The sequence below is a fragment of the Melanostigma gelatinosum genome (genome assembly GCF_949748355.1).
Source record: "Melanostigma gelatinosum genome assembly, chromosome: 12".
Lineage (NCBI taxonomy): Eukaryota > Metazoa > Chordata > Actinopteri > Perciformes > Zoarcidae > Melanostigma > Melanostigma gelatinosum.
The window spans coordinates 7,575,866-7,601,881 of record NC_136645.1 but is presented as its reverse complement, the minus strand read 5'-3'; the positions used below and the strand labels follow the sequence as shown (position 1 = coordinate 7,601,881).

Below are 26,016 nucleotides of genomic sequence, written 5' to 3'. Positions count from 1 at the left end.
AAAGCACAATAGGGCACAATCAAGGGCACCAGCTAGAAGAAAGCCCAATGAATCCACAACAACGAGTCTAGCAGGGGAAGGTCATCATTCAATCTCTTGAATACTTTGGCCGTTCACGTAAAGCACTGCTGACACGTCTGCGTGCTTGATTCAAACACAGCTTTTATTTAAAATGGAAAATACAATTTACAGATACAAGTTCAGTTCATATCATATAGTTCAGGATGTCCTACTGAGACACGTGACACTATCATGCTGGCAGGTTTCAGGGCAAAGGTGAATAGTGATGTATTTACTCGGACAGGGAGTGTTTAATACAGTATGCGACACAACACTGCACTTTCTTGGGTCCCCAGATGTGAAGTTAATCAGATGAGCAGTTGTCGGACAGCCATACAGACAAATACTCCATCAATTTGTTAGATGATAATTGGAGAACAGAAAAAGCTCTGGAGGAAAGTTTTTCAGTCAAGTTTATAAAGGTAACGAGGCACAATCTAGTCTTCGGAAGGGAAACGCACTGTGCCTCCTTCCAACTGAACTCATTTAAACTGTCAAAGTGAGAGAAATGTTTTCATCTTTTCAACCTGGGTTGCATTCACACTTTCATGGTGTATATTTAAATGCTTAAAGATATCCATATATGGCCATACCTTAATTATCTCTTCGCACAGAAGTAATTTTCATCCACCGGTTATAAAATCCCCCCTTTATAAATAGGTACTGTCTGTCAGATATAATAATCAGTTCCAGTGTCTCTCTTCACTGCCATCTCTTCCATTAGATTTCACCCATTACTGTTTCACACAGAAGTGCTTCATGTTGGATAAGCTCCCCATCTCATTCTCATCTATGACCTTTCCTACATCCATCTCCTCCTGTCCTGTATTTCTCTCCCGGCCGTTGCGTCTCTCTTCTTTGTGCTCTCTCTTTCTTCCCGTCTCCCGCTCTTTACCCTCCTGCCACCCTGTGCAGCATCTCTTTCTCCCTATCACGTTCCCTGGCAGCAGGCAGCAGCACTTGTCACTCTTGAAGCTCGGTGTGGCTGCCGCAAAGGAGTGAGGCAGACCTCACCCAGCCTCTCTGCTCCATCCATCAACCGGCCTGCACAGCTGGCATGCCAACTGACGCCACCCATTCCGTTTCCATTCACCTCAACACCTCTCGGATGCTACTGTCCCGCAAGCACAGAGAGACAAGATGCAATAGAATAAGGAGACAGTTAACTTGTTTTACATTGCAAGGGTATATACAGACCAAAACTCTCTAGTGGATAGCTGTAACTTGGAAAAGCTTGCTTTCTAATAAGAATACACCCTTAAATGTTCAATTTAACCTTAATTAACATACATTCGTCTTACTAGTAAGGCATACTATTTATTTTAACAATCCACATTCAGAACAGGTATTTAAATTGCTTTAAGTATTTTAAACAATGTTAGAGATGTCTCCCAAAGCCAAAACCCCAGAGAGACAAAAATCGAATTTGCGTGTCTTCAAGATACAAGATATAGCTTGGAGCTGTACCATTGACAATTAATTGAAAGTGATTTTGGTACTTCATAAAATATGTCACGTTTTTGTACCTAAATGGGCATCGTTTTATATAAGTGATTTTGCAAATGCTCACTGATACAGCCAAGGACGTAGAAATGGGACAGTTGAAAGTTAAAAATTCCACTTTATGATGCTCTAAAAGGCTTTGCGTGACTCGAGTGAAGTTTCCCTATCATAAAGGGAACAGAGAGTTCTTGGGTGTCAGGAACGGGGTGGCACTGAAGCTGACAGAAGACGCTACATCCCCTCATAGCCAAAGTGAACGAGACACGAGATGGCAACTGTCTGGACGGGACAAGGCGAGAGCCCAGAATTTCAGCCTAAAACTGCACACGCTGTCAATGACATCCTGTTCAAAGTATAAGAAATGACTTTGGCCTGAGAGTAGACTGGGGAAGTGACAACTGACTTGTGACAGAATATGTAACTCAGGGAAGTAGAGCACTATCAGAATGGAACAGAACAGAATAGACTTTTGCTAATGCACTTATGTCCTTTAATGTTAGTCAGGTGAATTTGGGATTAAAGAATGTATGAATATAGTCCAGCTATGTTAATACTTTGATGAACTGTCGGCCTGATAAGGGTGCCTCTCTTTCATCCTTCCAATGCACATTGAGACATTTTCCTCTTACCCTTGACCTTGTAGAGGGATAAGTAAGTAGGCATGGACAGCTTATGATGAAAATGAGCCTCTAGGCACAGACAGACGACCCACCCCCCTACATAGGAACAAGACACCCAGACTGAGAGAGATGTGGCTGTCATTTGTAGTCGTTTTCTCTCCTGTTCTTCATTTTGTGTCTATGTTATCGTTTTGTAGTTGTGTTGCATCTCTTTGAAGCCATCGCGTGTCTCTTCGTAGTTGTTTTGCGTCATTCTACGGAAATTTTGCATCTCTTTGAGGTAATTATGCATGTCTTTGTGGCCAATGTGCATCTCTTTGTAGTCGTTTATGTCTCTTTGTAGTTATGTTGCCTTTTTTGTGGTCATTTTGTGTCTCTTTAAGGTAATTATGCATGTTTTATAATTGTTTATGCCTATATGTAGGCAGGTCTCTGTGGGAAGCAGCAAGACTACCCTGCTATAGCTGACGAACATAGCAGTTTCACTAACCATACTAAACTAAATTTTTGTCACACCTTGCACAAACCGTCGAGACCACTAATACAATAAATCCTGCTAATTAACCACATTTCTTCACATTCATGTTACCATTCTGTCGACTTCCAGTCACCATGACAACTTTGCTTTCTCTCTCATGCGGAGACACTTCATGAGGACTTTAACCCTCCAAGGCATCATCATCCTCCTCCATTCAGATATTAGCAGATTTACATTTTCTCCTCCAGTATCTCTGGTGGAGAGTGTGTACTGGCTCCTCCAGACAACATGTCCTTGGGCAAGATACCGAACCCCAAAGTGCCATCAGTGTGTGAGTGTGCTTGAATGTGCCCATCAGTTTAGATCCTGATGGGCAGGTGGCATTTTGCAAATGCACCCTCATCAGTGTATGAAAGAGTGTGTGAATGGGTGAATGTTGACATGTAGTGTAAAGCTCTTTGAGTCGACATCGACAGGATTGCAGTACATACAGCGTGATAATGTCACGTGTCTCAGAAGGATTTTCTCTCTTACCCTCCGGTGATTTTTAAATGGAAGTGAGCTTAAGATGCAATAAATAAAACGCAAAATCAAGACATATTTCATATCCCTTTTGTAAAGCATTTCAATACATCACGACTTTCATTTCCATCCACGAGCATTAACCATTCTTCACAAAGTAAGATGGACAAGAATACTTATCGTGAAAATATCATAACTCAGAGCTTAAGCCTTTCTTTCATGGCACGTGACATAAAAGAAAGTGTCCAACAAGAGAAAATACCTCCTCAGGGTGTGCTCGACATATAACACTATTTTTTTAAGCAGTGATATACTGTTGAAGCAAGAAGTTTTAAAGAACATATCAAGTATGAGTAGGCGGAAATGAGAAATACTGTGTACTCTCTCTAAATGGATATACTTCACATCATTTGTGCACAATCTTTTAATTCTCTGCATTGTCTCCTGCAAGTTTTTGTATTTTCTGTACAAATCCGGGCTCCTTCTACTGATTCAACTGAAATGTGTGAATCTCGCTTTTTTTTTTGTATTGCTTATTCTAAAATCAACTTGTTTTGGCCTCAGACTCGGTTTACACATTTTAAATATTTTTGCTTTGATTGGGAGTTGACCAGCAAATATGTTGCTAACATTACGCCTAGAAAGTTGACAAACCAACCGTCATGAATTGTTATAAACTATCACAAGTCAGAATTTGCCTTCTGGTAAACAAATATGCATAAAGGTAATAAAAGAGTAGATGTTTCAACACGGATAAGACATGGTTGAATGCTTACTGGTAAAAAGGAGATGTAACTTTTATCTATAACCTGGAAATCTTCAGTGTTGTATCACTGTTTCACTGTCCTTGCCAGACGAGCAGAAGATTAAGTGTCGGACTGTGACATGTTTATTGGGCAGAACAAGACACTTGGGTCGCTTTAATGTTGCCATATTTTTCACTGTCGGGAACACTGTCAATGCCACGCAGATTTGTTATTTAATCATGTTAATTGACGGTACAAAGTTGTTCAACATGGTTGTAATGAGTAAAACCCCAACAGATGATTAAAGAAAAACCTTCCACTTGTGTCTGCCCTTAGTGGCGTCAATTATGGACACAGCAGTTCATCTCTTGTGAACTATATTTGAAGAGAGGGCTGCTGATTAACAAATGACTTTTAACTTGGCAAGGTGACATGAAAGATGGAAAAAAATGTACTGAAGCTTGAGTTGGATGCATAAACTACTTCACCTTCCTCTGATTCCAACTGTTATAATTAGCAAACACGATGTGGAAAGAGTAAATAAGAGGAGAAGTTGGCTTGTTAGGATATGAGGGCTGCAACGACTAATCGATTAAACCGACAATGAAAATAGTTTGCAATGAATTTCATCATCGATTAGTTGGGTCTATGTTATGGTGCATCGAACGTGACAATGCCTCTGATGGATCAATGTAGCCGGGCCCCTGACAAAGCTACATTAAAGCTAACGCTTGATAAAGCTAACGCCTGGTTACATTGATCCAACGCAAAAACAGAGAGACAATAGACAGAAGGCATTTCAGTTTGTCTTTAAATTAACCTGTAAAAATACATTGTCTGTCAAAACTGACACCAATCTGCAAGAGAAGGCAGATTTAGCGACCGCTAATTCACTGAAATAACGTCCCGATATGGAGTTTTTGGAATATTTCTTGCCGGTAGTCAGAGACAGTCTAAAGCGAATCCTTTATTTCTTCACAACAGAAACGCATCTGATCAAATATATATTAGTTTCCCTTTTATTTGCAGTGCATGGCATCATCCACAATACCCATTTATTTAATTTTGTTTGATTTATTTACTGTAGTAAAATAACACAAAGATGTACAGTAAAATAAAGAATAGGTTTTGTTTTTAAAAACAATGCTGAGAATAATTGAATTACTAATCAATTCATCAAACATCAAAGTAATAATCAACAGATTACTCACGAATCAAAAAAGTCTGTTGCAGCCCAAGTATGAGCTTAGAAAGATAAAAATCATCTGGCTGTGACTTTGTTTGTACTGTGCCTGGGGTTATATGCAGGGCTGTGGATTTGTACGCTACACAAGACTCATTTCGCTGGCAGTGCAGTGCAGGCTGAATGAATGTTTTAATATTCAGGGGTATATTTGTAACATTTGATGCAGAATATTGGCACTTGAGTGTGTTTTTATTTTTGGCCAACTCAATATCCAAAGCAACTGTTAAGGCCACAACTTCTGGACACAGGGAGAAATCTGATCTCTGCCATCGGCTTTGGGTCAGAACTCAACAGGGTTGAGAAAGGCAGCCGCATCTTGTTTCATCGCTTTAATAACTGAAGGTTCACTCGTGTGGTCTTAGTGATGAGTTCCAGGTGACAGGCAAACGGGTTTCCCTTCACGGGGTCATCATCATTATTGAATACATGTTTTCTGCCTGGCTCTTTCCCTGTCTAACTGCTTGTGTTGCTGACTGCTTGATGAAGAGAAGTATTAAAGGCAATGTAGCCTACCTGGTGGATGAACACCTGTGCACCACGAGGGCTCATGAGCAACACGGCCCGCCGCAGAGTGTCCCGGTACCGGTTGAGCTCCTCAGTGCGCATCGTGTTGAAGAGGTCAGTGAAGACTCTGCTGACGTTGCGGTCCACCCTCTGCAAGGACACATCCAGACCCAGCCGAGACGCTTGATCCATAAAGGTTTGCAAACCCCGGATGTCTAAAGGAGGAGAACGAATGACAGAGAATGAGTGATCTAAACATACGTTAATGTAAAAAGACAGACAGAAAAGGAAAAGAAAACTTGAGGTAGGTGCTATGCAATTCTTTATTCCTGGAGCATTTTATCAGAAATGTGGGTAAACAACCTCTAATTTCAGCACCTGCATGCACTCTATATTTTCAGGCTTTGTTCCAGGGGCTTCGAGGCAAATTTCGTTCATTGCTCCTGATCTGAAGCGTAACAAAACACAACAAGCACTCCTGTCTTTCTGTTTCCTGGGGTTTACAGGATATGAAACTGCAAGCAGGTGTTGGTGTCCCCGGAGAACTAAGTGTGTGTGTGTGTTTGTGTGTGCGCTGTATAGGAAACTATTCATAAGAAGTCACACAAATCAAAGGCGATGTGCAACAGAGGGCTCACAATGAGCACACCAATGCCAGCAGTCACAGAGGGACCAGCAGCCCAGCATTTGCCAAGTCATGCCGCATTGTTAAAGAGAGGTTCGGGAAAATCGCTAGCGCCAGACATCTGTCCGTGTGTGTGTGTGTGTGTGTGTGTGTGTGTGTGTGTGTGTGTGTGTGTGTGTGTGTGTGTGTGTGTGTGTGTGTGTGTGTGTGTGTGTGTGTGTGTGTGTGTGTGTGTGTGTGTGTCTAGGAGGATGGATGGCCGGGTGGGTTATCCCCTGTTGCATCTCCGGAGGTTTGATGAGTCATCACTCTCGTGCTCACAACAGATGACATACAGAGGGATAGAAAGGCAAACTGGCTTAACCATACATATAGCTGCATGAACGCACAATACACACACAAACCTACAATATCGAATAAGTGGTAATTATTTAAGTTGATATGCCACATAATTTTAGACGCTCTGGGCAAAAACTAGAAATTAGGCTGATAAAGCCATTGACCTGGTCTGAGCAGTGAAGAAACACATTGGTACACGGCCCCCGTTTCTCCGTCTTTAGCAGGCAAAGTGAGACAGCACTATGACCAAGTACCATATGAAGAAAATCATAAAGAATTCGATGCAACATTCGATTTCCCCTGCCATTGTTGTATTGCAATTTATTTTGGGGGGGTAACAAACATTCTCACTGAATAGAAATGTTAAAGGGCAAAACAAAACATGAAATTAAATCATTCATCATTTTTGAAGCAAACTCTTACTGCAGCCCTCTTTGAGAACTCTTTCGCTGCCAGGCACACACACCTCTTTGTATTCTTTATCTCCAAATTGAAACAGTTATTCTTGGTGGTGTTGCTTTGAATACAACGGGCAAAAGCTGAACCTCTGTGTAATCCCTCCCTTTGTTACAGCACAAACACAGTTTGTAAGTTAATCATAGCTCCTTCCCTCCCGTCCCACGGCTGGCCCATTGCAATTAATTTTGGCTACAATATTTTCTACATACAATTTTTAGCTGCAGTAACATATGGTGATATCGACTATACACTAAACGTATAATCTGATTTCATATTTAACGTGTTCTTCAGTGTGAACCGTGTATATGTGTGAAGACTGACTAAGCAAACACATGATGAACTCATGGACACAAATAAACAAGTTGTGGAGTTAAAGACGTTTATAACTCATCCAAGAGGCTTCGTCAACATCATTATCACACCATGATGTCTTTGAGAGTCCTGACATGAATGAAGGTTGTACAACCTGCATGAATGGATGAACCTACACACACGCAATGCAACATTAATCTACGTAGCAGGGCCTTACTAATACCTTGAACAGTGCTGTTTAGATTGAATAAACACAATGAGAGATCTAAAGAACTGCTCAAAAGACACAAACTATATTCAGTAGTCATAAAAGAGTGAGGTTGCTGTTGACTGAAAACCTTACATCTCCCAAATGGGAAATAGAAGAAACCTACTGTAACAAACAGTTTTTAATCCAATGAGGTGTCGAGGGAAAACTTTCACGCGATATCTCTAGGACCCCGATAGAAGTATCAGACTTCAAAGGCAGCGTTCCAAGCGCGGAGCAGGCTTTTCCACGAGGCAACCGTGTCAGCCATGGAAGGGGCTGCAGAAAAGAGGATTAACGGGGAATTAAAGGTCTGATTTCTGGACACGTTCACCCAGGCGTCATTTCTGAACACAAATCTGCTTCTGAAAGTGGTAGATATCAAAACGCAACCCTTTTTTGCCCCTTATGGATCAGCATCCTGCTCACTCACTCAGTATTCTCTTACCTATCTTTTGCTTGAACAGTATCTGTTTTGGAAGTACAAGAAAGATAGATAGGGGGGGACTAAGAAATACCATATGATGTTGCACTAACATCCTATTCAGCTCTATCTTACTCCAGTTGTAACTAAAGTGGGACTTCCTCTTGGATTGGAGCGATGCAGAAATGAGCATCTCATGATCAAAGGACTCAGAGGTTTTCACTGAGCTGGTTTTCAAGCTGCGTTGCAATGCAAGTGGAAAAGCCCTGAGAAATGGCTACGCTACCAGCCTGTGTTTACTCAAAACCGAGATGAGTCTTGCTGGCAACAATAACATCAGTTAATTATATGCAATTTAGGTTTTTTTTTTTTTGCAAATCTGAAATGTATCCGAGTGTGTCGTGCACTGCCACAAGAGCAATTAAAGCGACACAGAGAAAAAGCAGAAAGTGAGTGAATCCACCCTTCTTTTACTGACTGCAGGTCTATAAACTAAAACATAGTTAAAGGTTTTTTAGGCACTGAGTCAACTATGGCATTGATACAAGGTCTAAACATCAAATCCATACAGCAGGTAATTATTATCTGTCAGAAGACAGGCCATTTTGGTGTGGATGAGGATATGGCGGCATACACAGTCCGTCTTTGTCTGTAGGTCTGAATGTGTACTTTGTGCATTATGAACTTGGCTCTGGAGACAAAGAAAACAAACACCTTGCAGAGGAAAAACTCTCTGCTATTGCAAAACTTTGCAGATAACAATTTGTTTTTCTGCTTTATTGAGCGAGGACATTGATTTTCCAAACATTTACTGTGGTTTTAGTTGAGCCTGTTGAAAGTAAAACGATCGCTACTAAGCTTTCAACATTGTTATGCATTGTTTGGACAGAGGAGGTGTACTTCTATTATTGTCAGTTAACCGTGGTCCATTCATCCGGCAAAAAAAACAGATGTTTACAATTGCACTTTTCCTTTTGTCAGTCAAAGACTATGAAAAATTAAGGAAAGCACCGTCAACAAAATGGTTCCACTTTAAGCAGTCCGTTCTGAATGTGCAGAGCGGCTGGAGTTACAGTCCCGGACTCAATTATTCTCTCAGTCCAGGCCTGGTGAATGGCTTCAAAGATACTGCCTAGTGATTGGATTCCTGGGTTAAAACGCCGCCATGCGAGTTTGAGTATAGAATAAAATGAATTGCCCTACTTTGCTACTAAGTCTGGGTGGCATACCTTTGGTATGCTGTGTGCTTCGAAGGGAGACAGTCAGACCGGAATGCAACAAATTGAATGATTAAAAACATAATAATAGAAAATGGAAATAAGGCAGGAATAAAAAAAATGATCTGTTCAAATAATCTGTTGAGAATCAGAAAATTGGCCCGAGACATTTTCTACTTTTGTCACTGAATTGTTGAGCATCAACACAGAACTATGCAAATTAGGTCTTACCAATTATTTACCCTTTAACAAAAAGGTTAAGTCCCTTTCTGTGTCGCCATGCATGCAGGATTTATTTCTCTATTTCCAGCTGGTAATCAACATGTTAGTGAGGAGAAAAATAGAGCTATGTACTTATATATATATATATACATATACACACACATTATCTGTATCATTTTCAAATGTCATAGTAATTGCCTTTTCTCATTTAATACAGCTATCAGGTATAGGACTATAATGGTATGCATATACTGTATATAATGCACAACGCACCTGAAATACTCTCCATATTTGAACAGTTTCTCTTCCTTTATGCACCTATCCTTTATTGTCCTTTCCCTTTAAACCTTCCTTCTCTCTATTCTTATGAGAGCCAATTAACTGAAGGTCACCTGTGCGATCAATCCCTGTGAAATTACCTGGCAAGTTAGTTGGCAGTGTTAAAGACCTTATGGCCTAAATGTAGCATTCATTTTGATGAAATGAAGTAATACAATAAGAAAGACTATGCCATTACACAGAAGTCTCTTCACTGCTCTCAAAAGGCTTGCTTCGTTTTCTCAGATCTTTCACTAACCCTAACATTACACATTACAGACTTGCCTCAAACTCTGCAGGAGATGTCCTTTGTGTTTGTCCTGCCTGTGCTAAAAATGCACTTCCTACATTAGGAACAAACTCCTACATGGGACCGAAAGCAACTCAATCAATCTCACACCTAATCCCAGCCTAATTCTCTCCTCCTCTAGCAGACAGCCAGTCGCCACAGGGCGGGCAGAGACGGATGTAGCTGCTCCATAGCCATTACTACATGCAGGCTAACTGAGATAAACCTGCCAGGGAGCCTACTGATGTTCAAGAAAATTGACCCTTCTTTAAGATTTCCAATTTCCAGTTGCCTCTTATGTTCTCTTTGTTATAAGATGAGAAGGGAATTCTACAGAAGCTTCTGTTTGCAGATGCCCACTGTCCACCCTCCCACACAGAATCAATAGCTGGCTTCCTTTTTACATACACACACAAACAAGTGTGAGCACAGTGAAAGCACATCTTAAATGACATTTACAAATGCATGCAGATAATATATTGCAAACCTTTAAAACTACGGGTCTACACCCATGCAGCTCTATGAGGCTGTACTTGGGCACAGTGGTGCTTTGCACTAAATGCTAATGTTAGCATGCCTACACGCTCACTGTGACACTGCAAACAAGCTGATGTCATGCAGATGTAATATTTGCAATGTTACCAGCTGACATAGGGTGCCAGTTCTGGTGAGAGACTGGTGGGAAAGTCATTGGTTTTGCAGATATTTAGTCTTAAACCACAGCATTAGACAAATGAAAATGTTGAGCTGATGATGGTCTTTGTTGTTACTATTCATCCTGAGGGGGACATGAATGCATGAACAAAATGTCATGGCAACCCATCTCATAGACATTTCACTAAAAGCAACAAATGTAAACCTCACGGTGGTGTAGAGGAAAAGTCAGGGGATCACCAAAGTCAGCATTAATGGCAAAATTCCATGCCAATCCATCCCATAGTTGTCGAGTCATTTCAGCAGGTGTTTCCCGGATAGAAAGGCACGTTGTATCTGATTTAATACAAAGCATTGCATGACAATTCCACTGAACGCTGTGTCTGGTCATGGTCCAATGTAATCTTTTGATTCACCGCAGGAACCAAACCCACAACTGCGGATTCAGTCGATGTCATTTAAATGCAGCCACAAGACAACAGCCAACAGTTGTTTGAAAGTTTAATTTGATATCTGGACACTCGGGTTCAGAAGAGTGCCCACAAATGTACAAGAGGCTACATGGTCCTTGACTGCAAAGCAAGAAGAGTTGCCATCAAGAAGTTTATTTTTCAGTGGGAGGGATGAACTTGTGTGGCCTTGACATACACTGGGTGTATTTTGTCCTTTTCAAATAAAAAAGCAGAGGCATTAGCCTACCCTACAGCGCAGTCAGAGAGCAATGCTGAAATCTGCAACAGAGGGACTGTTCTCGATGACAAAACCAAGGGACAGAACCAAGGGAAAGAAGAACGCATAGAGGGTCTTTTGGTTAACAATAGGCTGTTATAGGATATTCATATAATTGTGTTCTCTCTTATAGCCTGAAGGCCCAAAAGGTAAACGCAAATAAGGATGTTTTGCAGTCGTAATACAAAGTCGGCTTTCTACAGGACAAAAATAAGGTTATTTCTGTTACTTTTATTATGGAGCACGCTCCCTCACAACAGATAATCACATTATGTGTTGAAAATGTAGAATGACAAATGGAACCAGAAGAAGTGAAGCCTTAGAGGTTGTTTATATAATGTGCTTTTTATGCAAGTGATGCATTAACGGAGACTGGAATGAATAAGCTTCGCTGACACACTTCATTATGACGAGCTATACGTTGCCCCCGGGGTCAAGGAGGGCAGCTGCTTGAGATGTCTGGAGATCCTGGTGTTGCTCTCGCAATCCAAAAGCAAAAGGATTAAAGAAATATGATAGACTACAATAATAGTTGTCTGTAAAGTGTAATATAGATAATGAGGTTTTCGTACGTAGTGCTACAGTGTGATGCCGGAGGCTATGTGAAAGAAGGTGCTCTATCTTTACTAGCATCTGCTTTTGCAGACTAGAATGCACCCTCAGCAAATTGATGACAGTCCAGCAAAACACAGCCTTATCACACCAAATCCAGAAATCAATCAGTCCTCTGCTACTTTACGTGTTTGATACAGATGGCCTCGGTATGGCAATAATGCGCCATTTGAATCTGTAAATGAAATGTCCTTTTTCAACATGTTCATTCAGACATTCTTTCATTTTGGTATGGGTTTGAAATATCTGATTTAAAAAAATAATTGAATGAGATGATCTTTCTGATCTCTGAAAGAATCAAATGCTCCCATCGTTCTATAGGCAGTGATATCATACTACAGAGACTGAGCGCTCTGATCACAGATCAGCAGTGTCTCGTAGTCAATCAGTAAATCGGATTATGACTGAGGAAAAAAAAACACAGGCCTTGGCAGTGCGGACAAGATTCTCATCCAATAAATCAATGTACTGTAACTGCTATTTGATGGTTAAACATAACGTCTCACCATCAGACTTTTAGTGCATCAGACAATGAATAATTTGTTTTATTTATGCATGTTGTATTGTCTGATATGATAAAAGCATCACAGTACTTAATAAACCGGCTCAATGTATCTTGCAGCCATCTTTTTGTAATTTAAAATCAAACAACTGTAGAATAATGATATGTTGCAGGTAATATCTCATATATATATAGTTTTCTGATCTGGTTTATTACTGAGGATAACAGCTACGTTTCCGATATAGTCTGACTGTTTTTTCCTTTTGTTGTAACACAAATGATTTACATGCCACAAAATGTTATCAAACTTGAGACAGTTGACATGGATTTTGATAATATGACAGTAGCGCTGCCTGGTGCTACGAAGCAGCTTACTTTATCATCATTTGTCGATTGGCTTAAGGCACTTGCACTGACTCATATACAGTATGGCGGGTAAGCTGCTCAGTTCGTCTGGTCTTTTAATTTTCCCATGAAACTTGAGCTGAATTAATGAGTTGATAAGTGAACAAAAAAAGACATTTTTGAGGCATAAATGACAGAAATTCACTATTTCCCCGCTCTGAAACAGTTTTCTTTGTCTAATATGATTGTGAAACTAATATCTTTAAGTTTTGGACAATTGGTTTGGAAGTCTTGAGGACCAAACTATTAATCTAGAAAATGATCATCATTTATCAATGATGAAAATGATCATTAGTTATTCAATTCAATTCAATTTATTTTTGTATAGCCCAAAATCACAAATTACAAATTTGCCTCAGAGGGCTTTACAATATGTACACATTTGACATCCTCTTGTCCCGGGACCCTCACATCAGAACAGGAAAAACTCCCAAAAAACCCCTTTAACGGGGAGGAAAGAGGAAGAAACCTGTGTGAGAGCAATAGAGGAGGGATCCCTCCCCCAGGATGGACAGAAGTGCAATGATGTCATGTGTAGAACAGGATAGTGAATTACAACACATTCAATGTAATTACAGCACATTCAATGTATGACACAACCACGACAGGAGGCAACACCTGGTCCAGGTAAACCCGGATACACATAGCCGTTAATGAAACTAAATAATTATCTGTGTAAAATCTGCAAGTAAGACATAACATAATTACAATTTAGGCATTTCTGACAAACCTAAACCAAAAGCTCTGCACTACCACCACTGGGGATTGCCTATGAAGGTAGATTTGTGTCTTTATTTTTCAAAAGCAAAAAAAAGTTTCAAAAGCAAAAGAAAGTTTCAAAAGCAAAAATAAAAGTTTCAAAAGCAAAAATAAAAGTTTTAAAAGCAAAAAAAAAAGTTTCAAAAGCAAAAAAAAAAGTTTTAAAAGCAAATATATAAACTGAGAATAATTTATTTGTTAAAAAAATAAAAGCTTTGGTTTTGAATCCAAAAGTTTTGAATCCAAAAGTTTTGAAACTAAAAGTTTTGAAACTAAAAGTTTTGAAACTCAAAGTTTTGAAACTCAAAGTTTTGAAGCCAAAAGCTTTGGAACCAAAAGTTTTGAAGTCAAAAGTTTTGAAGCCAAAAGCTGAGTTGGGTGTAGTGGGCGGGGCATACGCTGCTGAATGTATCAGGAGTTTCTATTGGTCCGTTTGACTTGCGTCTCGTATCTGCATCATCTACACAAACGGGAGGTTACGTGACATGGAGGTAAGTTGACTGCTCTGTTTTGTCAAAATTATTGTAAATATAGCAGCACTTCACTTTGTTCTCATGTTGTTCGTGTCGTGGAGTCTCTTTTTAAGAACGACATGGAGGGCTGCTGTGTTGACATGTAGCCCCACTGTGGGCGAACGTTACATGCACCTGAGGCATCTATGTTAGCTAAGGTTAGCTACACATGTATGACACAATTTAAAACAAATCCTATGAGCTTGGTTCTCTCTGACCGAGGTAGGTACAGATGACGAGGTTACAACCATGTTACTGTCTTGTATTAAACTTGATGAAGATAAGCTAATGTTGAAATGAGCCATTAAATCCTTAAAACTCTTAACTAGTTAGCTAAAGACATCTCTGGTCGCAAGTCATTTGATATCAACCACAATCACGTTAAATTCTATACCATAGAACTGTCTTAATGAGCATCATATTTAACTGTTTGCATATAAAATGACTGGAGAGATTTATTCTGGTCTACACTTTGTATTTCTCTTCAAGATGCACAAACTGATGGCGACACTGCAGGAGAGGCTTTGACTGTATCCTCAGTCATGCAGTGGATGACTGGTCAAGCTCACAGACATCTGCTTTTGGAAGATCGGCAAACATTCAAACTCACAGTGAAATTTGATCATTGGTGTCTGAACGCCATGCCTAACCACACTGTGTGTTACCCAAGTGTCAGTGCTTGCACAGACACCATCACATTCCCAGTAGCCCACATTAAAGATTATGAATCTTTTAAAACACTCCTGCAAACTGCCATTAAGTATGGTGCAGGATTTGATAGAGTGTGATAAATGTGTTCAATAGTTGTTGGCAAGAGCATGGTTCTGTGTTGTGTTTCACTTGTGCTTGTTCTTTATGTTTTCTATTCTTTAGTGAAACAAACAAAATGTTCCAGAATCATTTTATACTGCAGCTATTTATACCACCTTGGTATAATGTGAGTGAGCAAAATAAACACATACGTATCTATTTACTGTGCTTTATTTGTGATCAGTTAAACGTGCATACTGGTTTTAGAATAAGCACATGAGATGTGCATCAAGTATATCAATCAAACTTCATCCAAAAAATGAGGCCAGTTGAAGGACATGCATATAGATGTCCCGTCCAAAAGAAGAGGACTCGACGGTGGGGTTTACTTGCTGCACTGCAGCAAGACCTTCAGCTGACAAGGGGCACGGCATCTCTGCTACAGTGACCCCATGCTCTGGATCAGGTTCCTCATCATGCAAGTGTTCTGCTTGCAGGATCTGAGATGGACCAAACACATACATTAATTACGAATATAGCCATTGCCTCGTTTATACACATACTGTAGACGATCTAATGTTAATATTTATTAATTTAGGTTCGAGTGATATAGCAAATTAATGAATACCATACTTTAAATTGCATTTCTTTGTTCTTGTGCTAAATGTATAGTACACACAGTACCTCCTGCAGATCTGGCTCTGGCACAGGTACTTGTAGCGTTCCAATCCTCCAAAGCTGATTCGGGGACAAGTTTCCCTCTGTGCTTAAGGGGTGGTAATTCCAGGTCTCCACAAAATTTTGCAGATCTTGTTGTAGACGGGGAATGAAGACGTACCCCACACAGAAGAGGTGAACCGCATTTGAAAGGTCAATGAAGCCATCTTCCTCTAAGATGTGAAGCAAGTTGTAGTACTGAGATGTTACAGCATTCCAAACATCTCTCCAAAGGCGTTCCACTCTGGAAGCAAATTACATGATGAAGTGGCTACATTTGATATTCATGTTTTATATAATGTAAACATTTATAGTAATACATACAATTTTTACCTTTGGTTGTGGACACTTTTGCCAGCAATAAAGCTGCCACGACCGGTTCCTCTCACAGTAAACATGCATCTCGCATGTGACACGATATCCCATAGCCAGTAGAGACCCTTTTACAAGCCGATATCCTGCATCAGGCATTCTGGCTTTGATAGATCTCACCTTTTGATCAAGTACAATGTCTGATATATCAGAGTAGGTGTTTCTGACTGAGAGATTATGCTCCCTCATCCTCCTGTAAAGTGTGGATCTTGAAATGCCATGGGCAGTAGCCAGAGTGGTCATTGGTAGGTTCATGCTGAGAAGATTTTCAAGGACTAGGGTATTAATGCTAAATTTTGGTCGACCCACAGTACCATTCCATTCAACTACAGCTACACTGTCAAGTAATGGAGCAACAGTGCTGTTTGAAATGTGAGACTTGATCACTTCACTTAGATTTTGTAAACCATCTACTACACACTGAGGAATATCCATCGAAGAAACTGCAATTCCTGAGAGATAACCATGTGCAGGTAATCAAAATCAATTGGCTCCCTTGTGATTACTGCAGAAAGCCGATCCCTGACCCTGCATAAAAGCCGCCTGCTAATGGATTCCTGTAAGAGGGAATTTAGCAAAATAGAAATTTATTAGAGCAGTGGTATCAAAACATGTTTATATGTGTATATACAGATGAATTACATTTTGAGAAGAGAGGTCAACATACCTGAACAAAAGCTATTTGTGGAAGAGGTTCCATTCTGTAGAAAAGGGAATTATGACCACACTGGATTATTATAAATACACAGACCATATAGTCATATCGTATAACAAGAAAAGCCAGTCATTGCCAACAAACTAAACAATGGAATGATTTAACAAATATACAGAACCCCTCCATAACACACAGACATGTTTAAATGTAAGTTGAATGCGTTTTGTGTCACTATTTTACTCTCTGGAGCTTATTATAAAGGCACAAGTGGTACAATTTTGTTAATTATCAAGTATCAAATGATACAAGCCTTTGTATGGGGTCAACTGATAATGTTACTTACAATAGTGTTGAATATTTTGGGTACCTTTTACTGTTACATGATTCGTACTTGTTAGCACACACAAGAACCTATGAATAAAAATAATAGAGTTGTAGCACATGCATGTTAATTTCCATGCGAGGCATATATGTGATCTAAAATACACTGATTTAAAGTATTTTCCCAGAGCCTGCGTTCATAATTGCCAATTTATCGACTATCATGTATGTGTGTGTACTGCACAGCTTCCGCGACAAGGTGGTGCGTTTGAACAAATAAGGGACGTTTCAAGCAGAGGTGGCAGAAGTAGTAAAGGTTTTCTTCGGTGTCTGACCAGTGTAGTCATAAGACGCATGTCGTTTTTAGATACAGTGTCGTCATCTGTACCTACCTCGGTCAGACAGAACCAAGCTCATAGGATTTGTTTTAAATTGTGTCATACATGTGTAGCTAACCTTAGCTAACATAGATGCCTCAGGTGCATGTAACGTTCGCCCACAGTGGGGCTACATGTCAACACAGCAGCCCTCCATGTCGTTCTTACAAAGAGACTCCACGACACGAACAACATGAGAACAAAGTGAAGTGCTGCTATATTTACAATACTTTTGACAAAACAGAGCAGTCAACTTACCTCCATGTCACGTAACCTCCCGTTTGTGTAGATGATGCAGATACGAGACGCAAGTCAAACGGACCAATAGAAACTCCTGATACATTCAGCAGCGTATGCCCCGCCCACTACACCCAACTCAGCTTTTGGCTTCAAAACTTTTGACTTCAAAACTTTTGGTTCCAAAGCTTTTGGCTTCAAAACTTTGAGTTTCAAAACTTTGAGTTTCAAAACTTTTAGTTTCAAAACTTTTAGTTTCAAAACTTTTGGATTCAAAACTTTTGGATTCAAAACCAAAGCTTTTATTTTTTTAACAAATAAATTATTCTCAGTTTATATATTTGCTTTTAAAACTTTTTTTTTTGCTTTTGAAACTTTTTTTTTTGCTTTTAAAACTTTTATTTTTGCTTTTGAAACTTTTATTTTTGCTTTTGAAACTTTCTTTTGCTTTTGAAACTTTTTTTTGCTTTTGAAAAATAAAGACACAAATCTACCTTCATAATTGCCCAAGAATGTGACAAATATCACAAAAGGAACTTGAAGGCGGTGTCACAATGTTTTCATGCTAAACACATGCAGAGAGCTGGAAAGAGAACACAGGAGGGCATTGACAAGATCACACTGAGAACCTGACCTGAGCTCCTGTGCTGTGATTTAAGTTACATCATCTCATTTCTGCGCTTTGATGATCACTGATCCGACAGCATGAGTTGGAAGTGGTGTGATGATCAAAACCTATCTTTGCTTATGAAGGTTTAGTGATAGAAGAGGTGATGGGAGGAGTACAGTAGGAACAAATAAGTAGTTTCTGAACAGCTTGCAATGCAATATATCCTGTATTTATAAATGGATAAAATACGTTGCCCTGTATAATTCATTTGTATTTCCCTTTTCTAAATATAGAAAAACTGTAACTCACCGTATATTCAGTACATTTCAATTTTGAAATCCACCAATGGATCGTAAAAGAAAAAAAACATCAAACTACCTGACAATCCATTCTGGATATTTTTGTTCACCTTATAAGTAAATGCCTTTGTTTTTGACTTCAATAAACGAGTCAAACTTTGCTGCCAACAGAAAAATGCTGAAACATTTTCAAACCTGAATTTCAATCAACTTGTATCAAGCAGCATGTCAGCCCTGGCTGAATAAATTCAGTGTTGCAAACCAAATGTTCTTTTTTTCACGCACAATTCAACTGAAGTTTAAGACAGTAAACACTAATGAATACGCTACCTCTGATAAATGTAAAGTACTCATTACCACGCACAAATACCTAATCAGAATACAACTGAATGACCCGCTGAAGCGGCGTCTCCCTACTCGTATGTATGAAGTTGAAATTTAACATCATCACTATCTCTTTAAATATGATGTGCCTACACTAATTTACAGACGGCACGCTTCTCTCTAGGCAGTGGTGTGGGTCGCTCTAGTACTGCTTCCAGACAGGCACCATGGGTATTTTGACTGTTCTGTGATGAGGATCCTAATTAGCCGCTACATTCCTTAATTTAACGAGTGCAGAGTTAAACAAGCACAAATGTCAACGATGCAGACTTAGTAGCACCTAATTTAGCAGGCCCAAAAAAAGACGATTCTGTGAGAACTAGTATTCCCATCCATTATCTCTCACCAACAGTGCCTTGTTACACCGAGCCCTCGTTCGCTAGACATGGGTTCCCTCTCACAGCACTTGCAATTTAAGGCTATGGTGCACTGTGCTGCCTTGAGATGTTATACATAAAGAGTTTCTGATAGGATTTGATTCAATGAATCGAACTGTATCGCACCAGCGGGAAACTGATTGAAAATTCCTTAAAATGCAGATGGATGGATAGAAAGCAAAACAGACAGTCAGCCAGACAGAGAGCTTGCTAGTGAGACAAATAGCTATATACATTGTTATGATCAATGACGTCTTCTCAAAGCAGATGGATGTAGGTCCCTGTTTGCGGATGATGTGGCCTTGTGGAAGAGATGAAGGAATATGGAGCATGCAATCAAGAAAGTACAATGAGTAAATGATGAGACAGTGGAGTGCGGTCATGATTGAGGGTGTAGTTTCTCCGTATAAAAACAACTTTTTCACCAGGAAGAGACTTAATGTATGTGGCCTTGATAAGATCTGTGTTGGATTACAGCAGTATAGCGTATGGATCAGCAGCCACGGCTCTTATAAGGAAATTGGATGTTATTCCGGCACAGGCATTGAGAGTGTGCAGTGGGGCTTCTAAAACAATGCCAGCACCTGCCAGGTAGAAATAGGAAAAATGCAGTCGGAATTAACTGATGGCAAATTATTAGGCTCAATTTCAGGGACACAATGATTCTAACCCACAGAAGAAGTGTTGCTGGAGGGCTGGGAGAAGTATCAGAGCGATAACTTTGGTCGGATAGGGAATGACATTGCATTGAGTGTTTGATCTGCGCATAAGCCCTTCAGTGGTTTATCCGGCGATGGCTCCATGGATGCTTGTGTGGCTTGATACAGACTGGTATTTGCTAGTGGTAAAAGCAAATAATCAGTCACAAGAATAGCAGATCAGGGAGGCCGGGTAAAATGTACGGTGAGGGGGAATGAGAAGGTGGATGAGTTGGCAAAGAAACCTTTAAAGAAATATAAATTAGTATCAGTAAAGCAAAGGGCATGTGTTTAATCTGGGGAGGAAAGAATAACCAAATGAGGCAAGAAAGATGGAAGAAGAGAAGGGAATTATAAAATTCAAAGAGTCCTGAAGGTACTAGCAGTGGTGTGCCATCGACTTGGAAAGTGTAGTGCACTAAGCTATACCAGCTACTCTGCATTATATGAAGCTTCCCTCCAGAGAATTGCAGAAAGCTAAGCTACAGCTACATGGCAAAAGTAGTCTGAATGGTACAAAGCATTTTTTTTTCTTTGAAGTCAAGTTAGGGCCATTTATAAAAACAATGAATAACGTAGTGTAAAAATATATAGGCCCAATGTAAACGATATAATTCGGGAAAGATGTCAGGAAGAGGAGTCACTGGAGCATGAGCTGTAGGGGGCATGAATCGCAGAGAGAGACGGTGAGGACTAATGTGATGGAATTAGAGGTGCAGGAATTCACATTAGTAGGATTACTGGGCATGGGGGAGAGGGAGCACAGGTCAGGGTACTGTTAGCTTTCTTAAGGGACACTTGGTTTTTGTAGGATATCAGACAAGAAGGGATATGGTGCTATCGTGGCTGATATGGATAGGGAGGTAAGGGTGTGTGTGTATGTGGGTATGTGTGTTTGGGAAGCAGTGTCAATGTCAGAAACAAATCCAAGGAGAGATCTCTGTAAAGGCGAAACACCATGTCACCTACATTCACATGGAGCACTGCGACTGGCCGTACGGACCAACCTGTGGTGTGGAAACTTGTATTTGGTTAGTGGGTGGCTGTATTCCCTTGAGGGCTTTCTTTACTACACACTTTATCAACTGTAGCGTTCGCTGAATGGAAAAAATAAAATGATTTATGCTCTTCTCTAGATTGCACTCTTCCAAGTAGTAAAAAAAAATAAAATTAGCCAGCAGTGGCAAAGTATCATCTGAGAAATGCCAATGCAGCAATGTATTCTCTTCATCTTTCTGCCCTTGTTGTGACTTGGCAATCACAGTGCTTTGCCTTTTGCCAAATGTGGGTCACAAAAGGTCTGGTCCGCGGGGCGTCGCGGGGAGAATATTGAAACAGAAAAGGATAACATCTGAAGATCCATTCAGTACTATTGGGACACCGTTCTCCGGTGCCACAAATGAGCCAATTAGGCACAGACTGGTCTCTTCATGAAGACGCGACTAATGGTGAATGGTTTCCCGACAATTTCTAGTGAACTTTGATATATTTTTTAGCAGCGTGCGTGTACAATATGTGTTTATGTGTTTATGTGTGTGTGTGTGTCTGCGTGGGGGTTATGATGTTCTTTCATCTTAGTTCCGACTGTGTGTATTCTTTCCAGCGAATTAATTCCGAGTGTTAATAAGGCTTTTCTTCAGCCCGACACTGTAGATGGTCTTGGAGCATTAAGAGTTAAGTAAAAGAGCTGAAATCATCTCACATATCAGATGTCCTGTTTATGGGATGCGTTTGACCGTCAACTGCTCTCATTCGTCTCAACTCACCGTAGTCGCTCTCATAAAAGATGATGAACTTCTGCCAGTGTAGCTCTGAGACGAGTGTGAGCAGAACATCGTTGATTCGAACCGGCGGACGGGCCGCCAAGGTGTAGCTCTCCCCTTCTGGACTCGGGTTGAGCTGGCAGGCAGTGCGGGGTGCACCGTCTCCATTTTTCTGGATGAAGAGGTGGGGAATGTGCATTGCGTCCGTCAGAGACTGCAGGGCACTCGCAGCTGCGCAGCCAGTGGACGTGACCAGAGCGAGGATCCCCTGGTTCATCAGCTCGCATGCTGGACAGAGGAAAAATAAATAGCGAGAAGGTGGATGAAGGAGTAAAGGAAGAGGGGTGGCGACAAGGATTTGAAGAAAGGAAATGAGGATGAAGGACACAGAAGTATTTAAGAGAGATAGAGGACCATGAAAGAAAAAGCAGATGTATGGAGGAAAACAGGGTCGGGGGGAAAAAAGCAGAGGAGAAGAAATAAGATTAAACATGCTGAGATGTGTATTTCAAGTTCATCCAAACTGTAATCAATTCCAACACGATTTGAATTCTTTCAGGTTTAAAGAGCGCTGTACATTATTCAAGAAAGTGTGCTCAACTGGTTTTAAAATTCAAGATGGTTCTTTGTGTATCCTGTTTAGGATTACGTCTGAGCCTCCGCAGTTCAGAACAGATCACAAGACAGGAGGGGGTTGGTACTGACGTCGTATTATAATGTGTAGATGAGGGATTCAGAGGGGGGCATCCTCTCATGATTCGAGTCTAATCCTTGTCCCCAGACAAGAATGAGACAGCTGATCAAAGCAAAAAGGCTTGCAAAGTCAACATCAGATGAATCAGACTCAGAACTACAGGAGTCAGTCACACATAAACATCTGGAGTATTTTAGCTCGATACAGGAAGTAAGATGCAAACTGATGTCTCCAATCAGTCTGAGCTAAATATTGTCCCACACATCCTTCACTCCATGTCTCTCTTTCGTGTACAAATGGTCATCATCTGTAAACCAACACGGATTCAGACTGCAGACATACTGTAATTGTAATGTTTGCGTTGGGACTTAACATCCCTACATTTTTACATGTCATTTGGGCAAAATCTGCTTTAGATCCTCTTAGAGCGGGTCAGCGCGAATGCTGGAACAAAGTGCCAAATATCTTTTAAAGATGAAAATGCCATCTGCGACATTATTAATGTGTCCGAAATTTAAGAGAGAAGCTGTTCTGTCTAAGTGGTGGTAAATATTTAATGAGAGTGGGTAGACTTGAGCATGCAGTTAGGCACTCATGTTTTGCTCTTCAAATGATATGACAGTTGATTAATGACCTAAAAAGATGATTCATTCTACCAAAATGACAATATGTTTAGTGTTAGCTGAGATTTATTTGCTATCATTGTAAAGAAGTATTGTACAGCACATTTTAGGCAACACAATTGCATACCTCTATAATACAGTTATGTGTAGGGTAAAAGTAACAGTTATTTTACTTTTTACCACAGTTGGTCACCCTACTTTCACACCCTCCGGTTTAGAACAGGCTAAAACTAACTGATCCAATCAGACATGTTTCACAAGAAACAAGATTGAATTTAAAGCAATACCACTTTCTTAGTCGCAACCACTGCTTACATTGTTTTCATGTTTCATAATCGTTGACCCTATGCACTCTTGACCTGCCCATTCGTCTGGATTTGCGTCCTCTCTTAGATTAAAAGATGCAAAACACAAAAATAGGCAATTAAACAGAAAAGAGAATGTAATGTGAATCCAAATGCAAAACGGTTTTAAGATTATTCAATTTGCATTTAATTTTAGGCTCTGTCTCTGTTATGAGCTGCATAATCATCTACTACAGGGATTGTCTAATTTCGCATGTGACACGGGACAGACTACTGCAAATGCTGCCTTTAAAATTCAAATCACCACTTTTCACACAGCGGGGCTCTTATAATTTCAGCATAAACAGCTGAGCATATTGTACAAAACAGCAATTAAATGTTCTCTCGCTGCATTTCGCAATACCACCTAATTATGAAGTCGACTTCAATTTCTGCAAAATGTAGCAAAAAGTAACCAAGAACATAAGACATGACATACACCATATGATATTGAGCATTTTAAGAAGCAGAACAAGGACTGCACGTCACGAACACAACAAAAAACACATACAGGTACGACACCATTAAGTTAAATCCACCATGGCACCGGAGGAAGGTGAAGAAGAAGGACTTTTGGAGAAAAGGCATTCGGGATAAGGCGAGAGGCCTGAGAAGGAAGGGTTAGGAGGGGGAGAGAGGGAAGGATGATAAGAAAAAAGGTTGGGAAAGGGTTGTGTATGTGTGTGTGCGTGTGTGTGTGCATGGTTGGCAGAGGGGGAGGACTATTAATGTGACAAATGACGATTTCATCTACTGACTGAAAGCACAGGAGTACATTAAGGCTCTGTAAATCATGAGTACAGGAGCAACTATAACATGCTGAGGAGGGGCAGGAAAGCGGGAATGCCAGAAAGCAGAGGTAGAGGAAGACGCACTGTAGTTAAAGTGGAACAAGAAGAGAGCGCAAGAGAAATAGAAGGATTATTTGGAGCTTTTTGCATGAATGCTCAGGAGACTGCAAGAAAGACTTCTACAGAGTAGGAAGTGTGTTACTGTGTCTATGTGTGTGTGGTGTGTGTGTGTGTGTGTGTGTGTGTGTTTGTGTGTGTTAGACAGACAGAGCCTTGCATGAATGCCAGCATGTACACCAGGGCACTTGGCAAATCGTCCTTTGTGCAACATGAAAAGCTAATACTCTGCTCAGCAGACAGTCATGTGATTGACAGTAATACAAATCCAGAGCATGCTTTAACACTGATCCAGTGTCTAAATGTGTCAGCTGGCAACAACAGACTGTATTCTGTACTCCGCACTGGAAACAGAGACTGTCCTGTTCCCGAGACTTACTTGTGTTATTCCTGGCGGTTGCATGCAGTATCTTTAAACATAAACATAATAGAGCTGCAACAATTCATTAATTCAGGAATTAGTCACTGACAAGATAATTAATCAGCAACAATTTGGGTAATGTATTCATTGTAAAATGGCAACCATTCTGTGGTTCAAGCTTCTCAAATGTGAAGACTTGCCACTTTTCTGTGAGCGTGTTTTATATTATTTTCAATTGGATCTCTTTTGGACTGTTGGTTAGACAAAACAGGACATTTGAAAATGTCTCACAACTTGTAATGGAAATGGGGTTTTTTGGAGGTCTCATAGATTAAACAAATTGATTACTCAAAGAAAATATCCAACAGATTAGTTGATAATGAATATAATTATAAGTTGCAGATCAAAGTAATTGTAATAGGTTTGCTTCATGACTGTAATCAAAAGAGACTGTGGTCAGAATGATTGGCAGCCTTTATGCTGTGCCTGCAGAACTTTTTTATTTTTTATCTATTATTTATTTCACTTGTTCCACCATCTGCTAATGCAAGAAACTTCAACAACTTTATCTTTATTTGTGCTAATAGAAAAGTGACTCATGAAGCAAAGACATTTTTCATCCCTCAGCCACTTTTAGCAGACTATAGCTAAAGTCTGTCCGCGGCCATTTTGGCTTCATAATGGACACCCCAGGCCCATTATGGCGCAGAGAGCCCATTGATGTAGGAGCGCTCCACAGTCATTGGCGAGGATGATAATGGTTGAATAACGACTCTTAAATGTCCCCCCTGAAGTGGACAGGGGCTATCACTCATTTCTTGCTAGCTAGAAGACATAATGTCAGCAGTCTCATATATACACAAAAAGCAAAACAGAAGTCTTGGTCCAGAACACCACTGTTGGTGTCCCAATGCAAATCTTTAAGTGAAGTTGACTTTTGTCACGCTAGTCGCTAGTCTCGCGATAGAGATTTGAGTCGTTAGTCAGTACGTTAACGTAAACAAAGCTCTTTTCCTATAGTTTTGTTGCACTGAACCTTACTTCCTGTGAAAATGTAAGTTTATGTTGAAAAGTCACTAAACCCGTAATAAGCACATATTGACATGCGGTAATTGAAACGTACAAACTAACTCTAGAGTGGTATGTAGAGAGCAATCTTTTTAAGCTTAGGAGCACCGACCAAAATGCAGTATTTGACGCATTGGTGTGAGAATGTGTTGAC

At 40.2% G+C, this 26,016-nt stretch overlaps 1 protein-coding gene and 1 long non-coding RNA gene across 2 annotated transcripts in view; both read right to left on the bottom strand.

Moving 5' to 3' along the window:
• Positions 1-26,016, bottom strand: part of grid1a (glutamate receptor, ionotropic, delta 1a) — a gene marked incomplete at its 3' end in the record, with an annotated part of 183,464 nt that overhangs the window by 56,545 nt on the left and 100,903 nt on the right. Inside the window, exons 3-4 of the mRNA XM_079280878.1 lie at positions 21,868-22,152; positions 5,689-5,894 (exon numbers count right to left, since the gene is read on the bottom strand). Of these exons, the coding sequence (XP_079137004.1) occupies positions 5,689-5,894; positions 21,868-22,152 (491 nt within the window). The remainder of the gene's footprint in view (positions 1-5,688; positions 5,895-21,867; positions 22,153-26,016) is intronic.
• LOC306785620 lies at positions 15,288-17,224 on the bottom strand. The gene is made up of 4 exons (XR_013772437.1): positions 16,811-17,224; positions 16,105-16,700; positions 15,739-16,015; positions 15,288-15,554 (listed from the first exon to the last, which is right to left on the bottom strand). It is a non-coding gene; the product is annotated as an uncharacterized lncRNA (long non-coding RNA).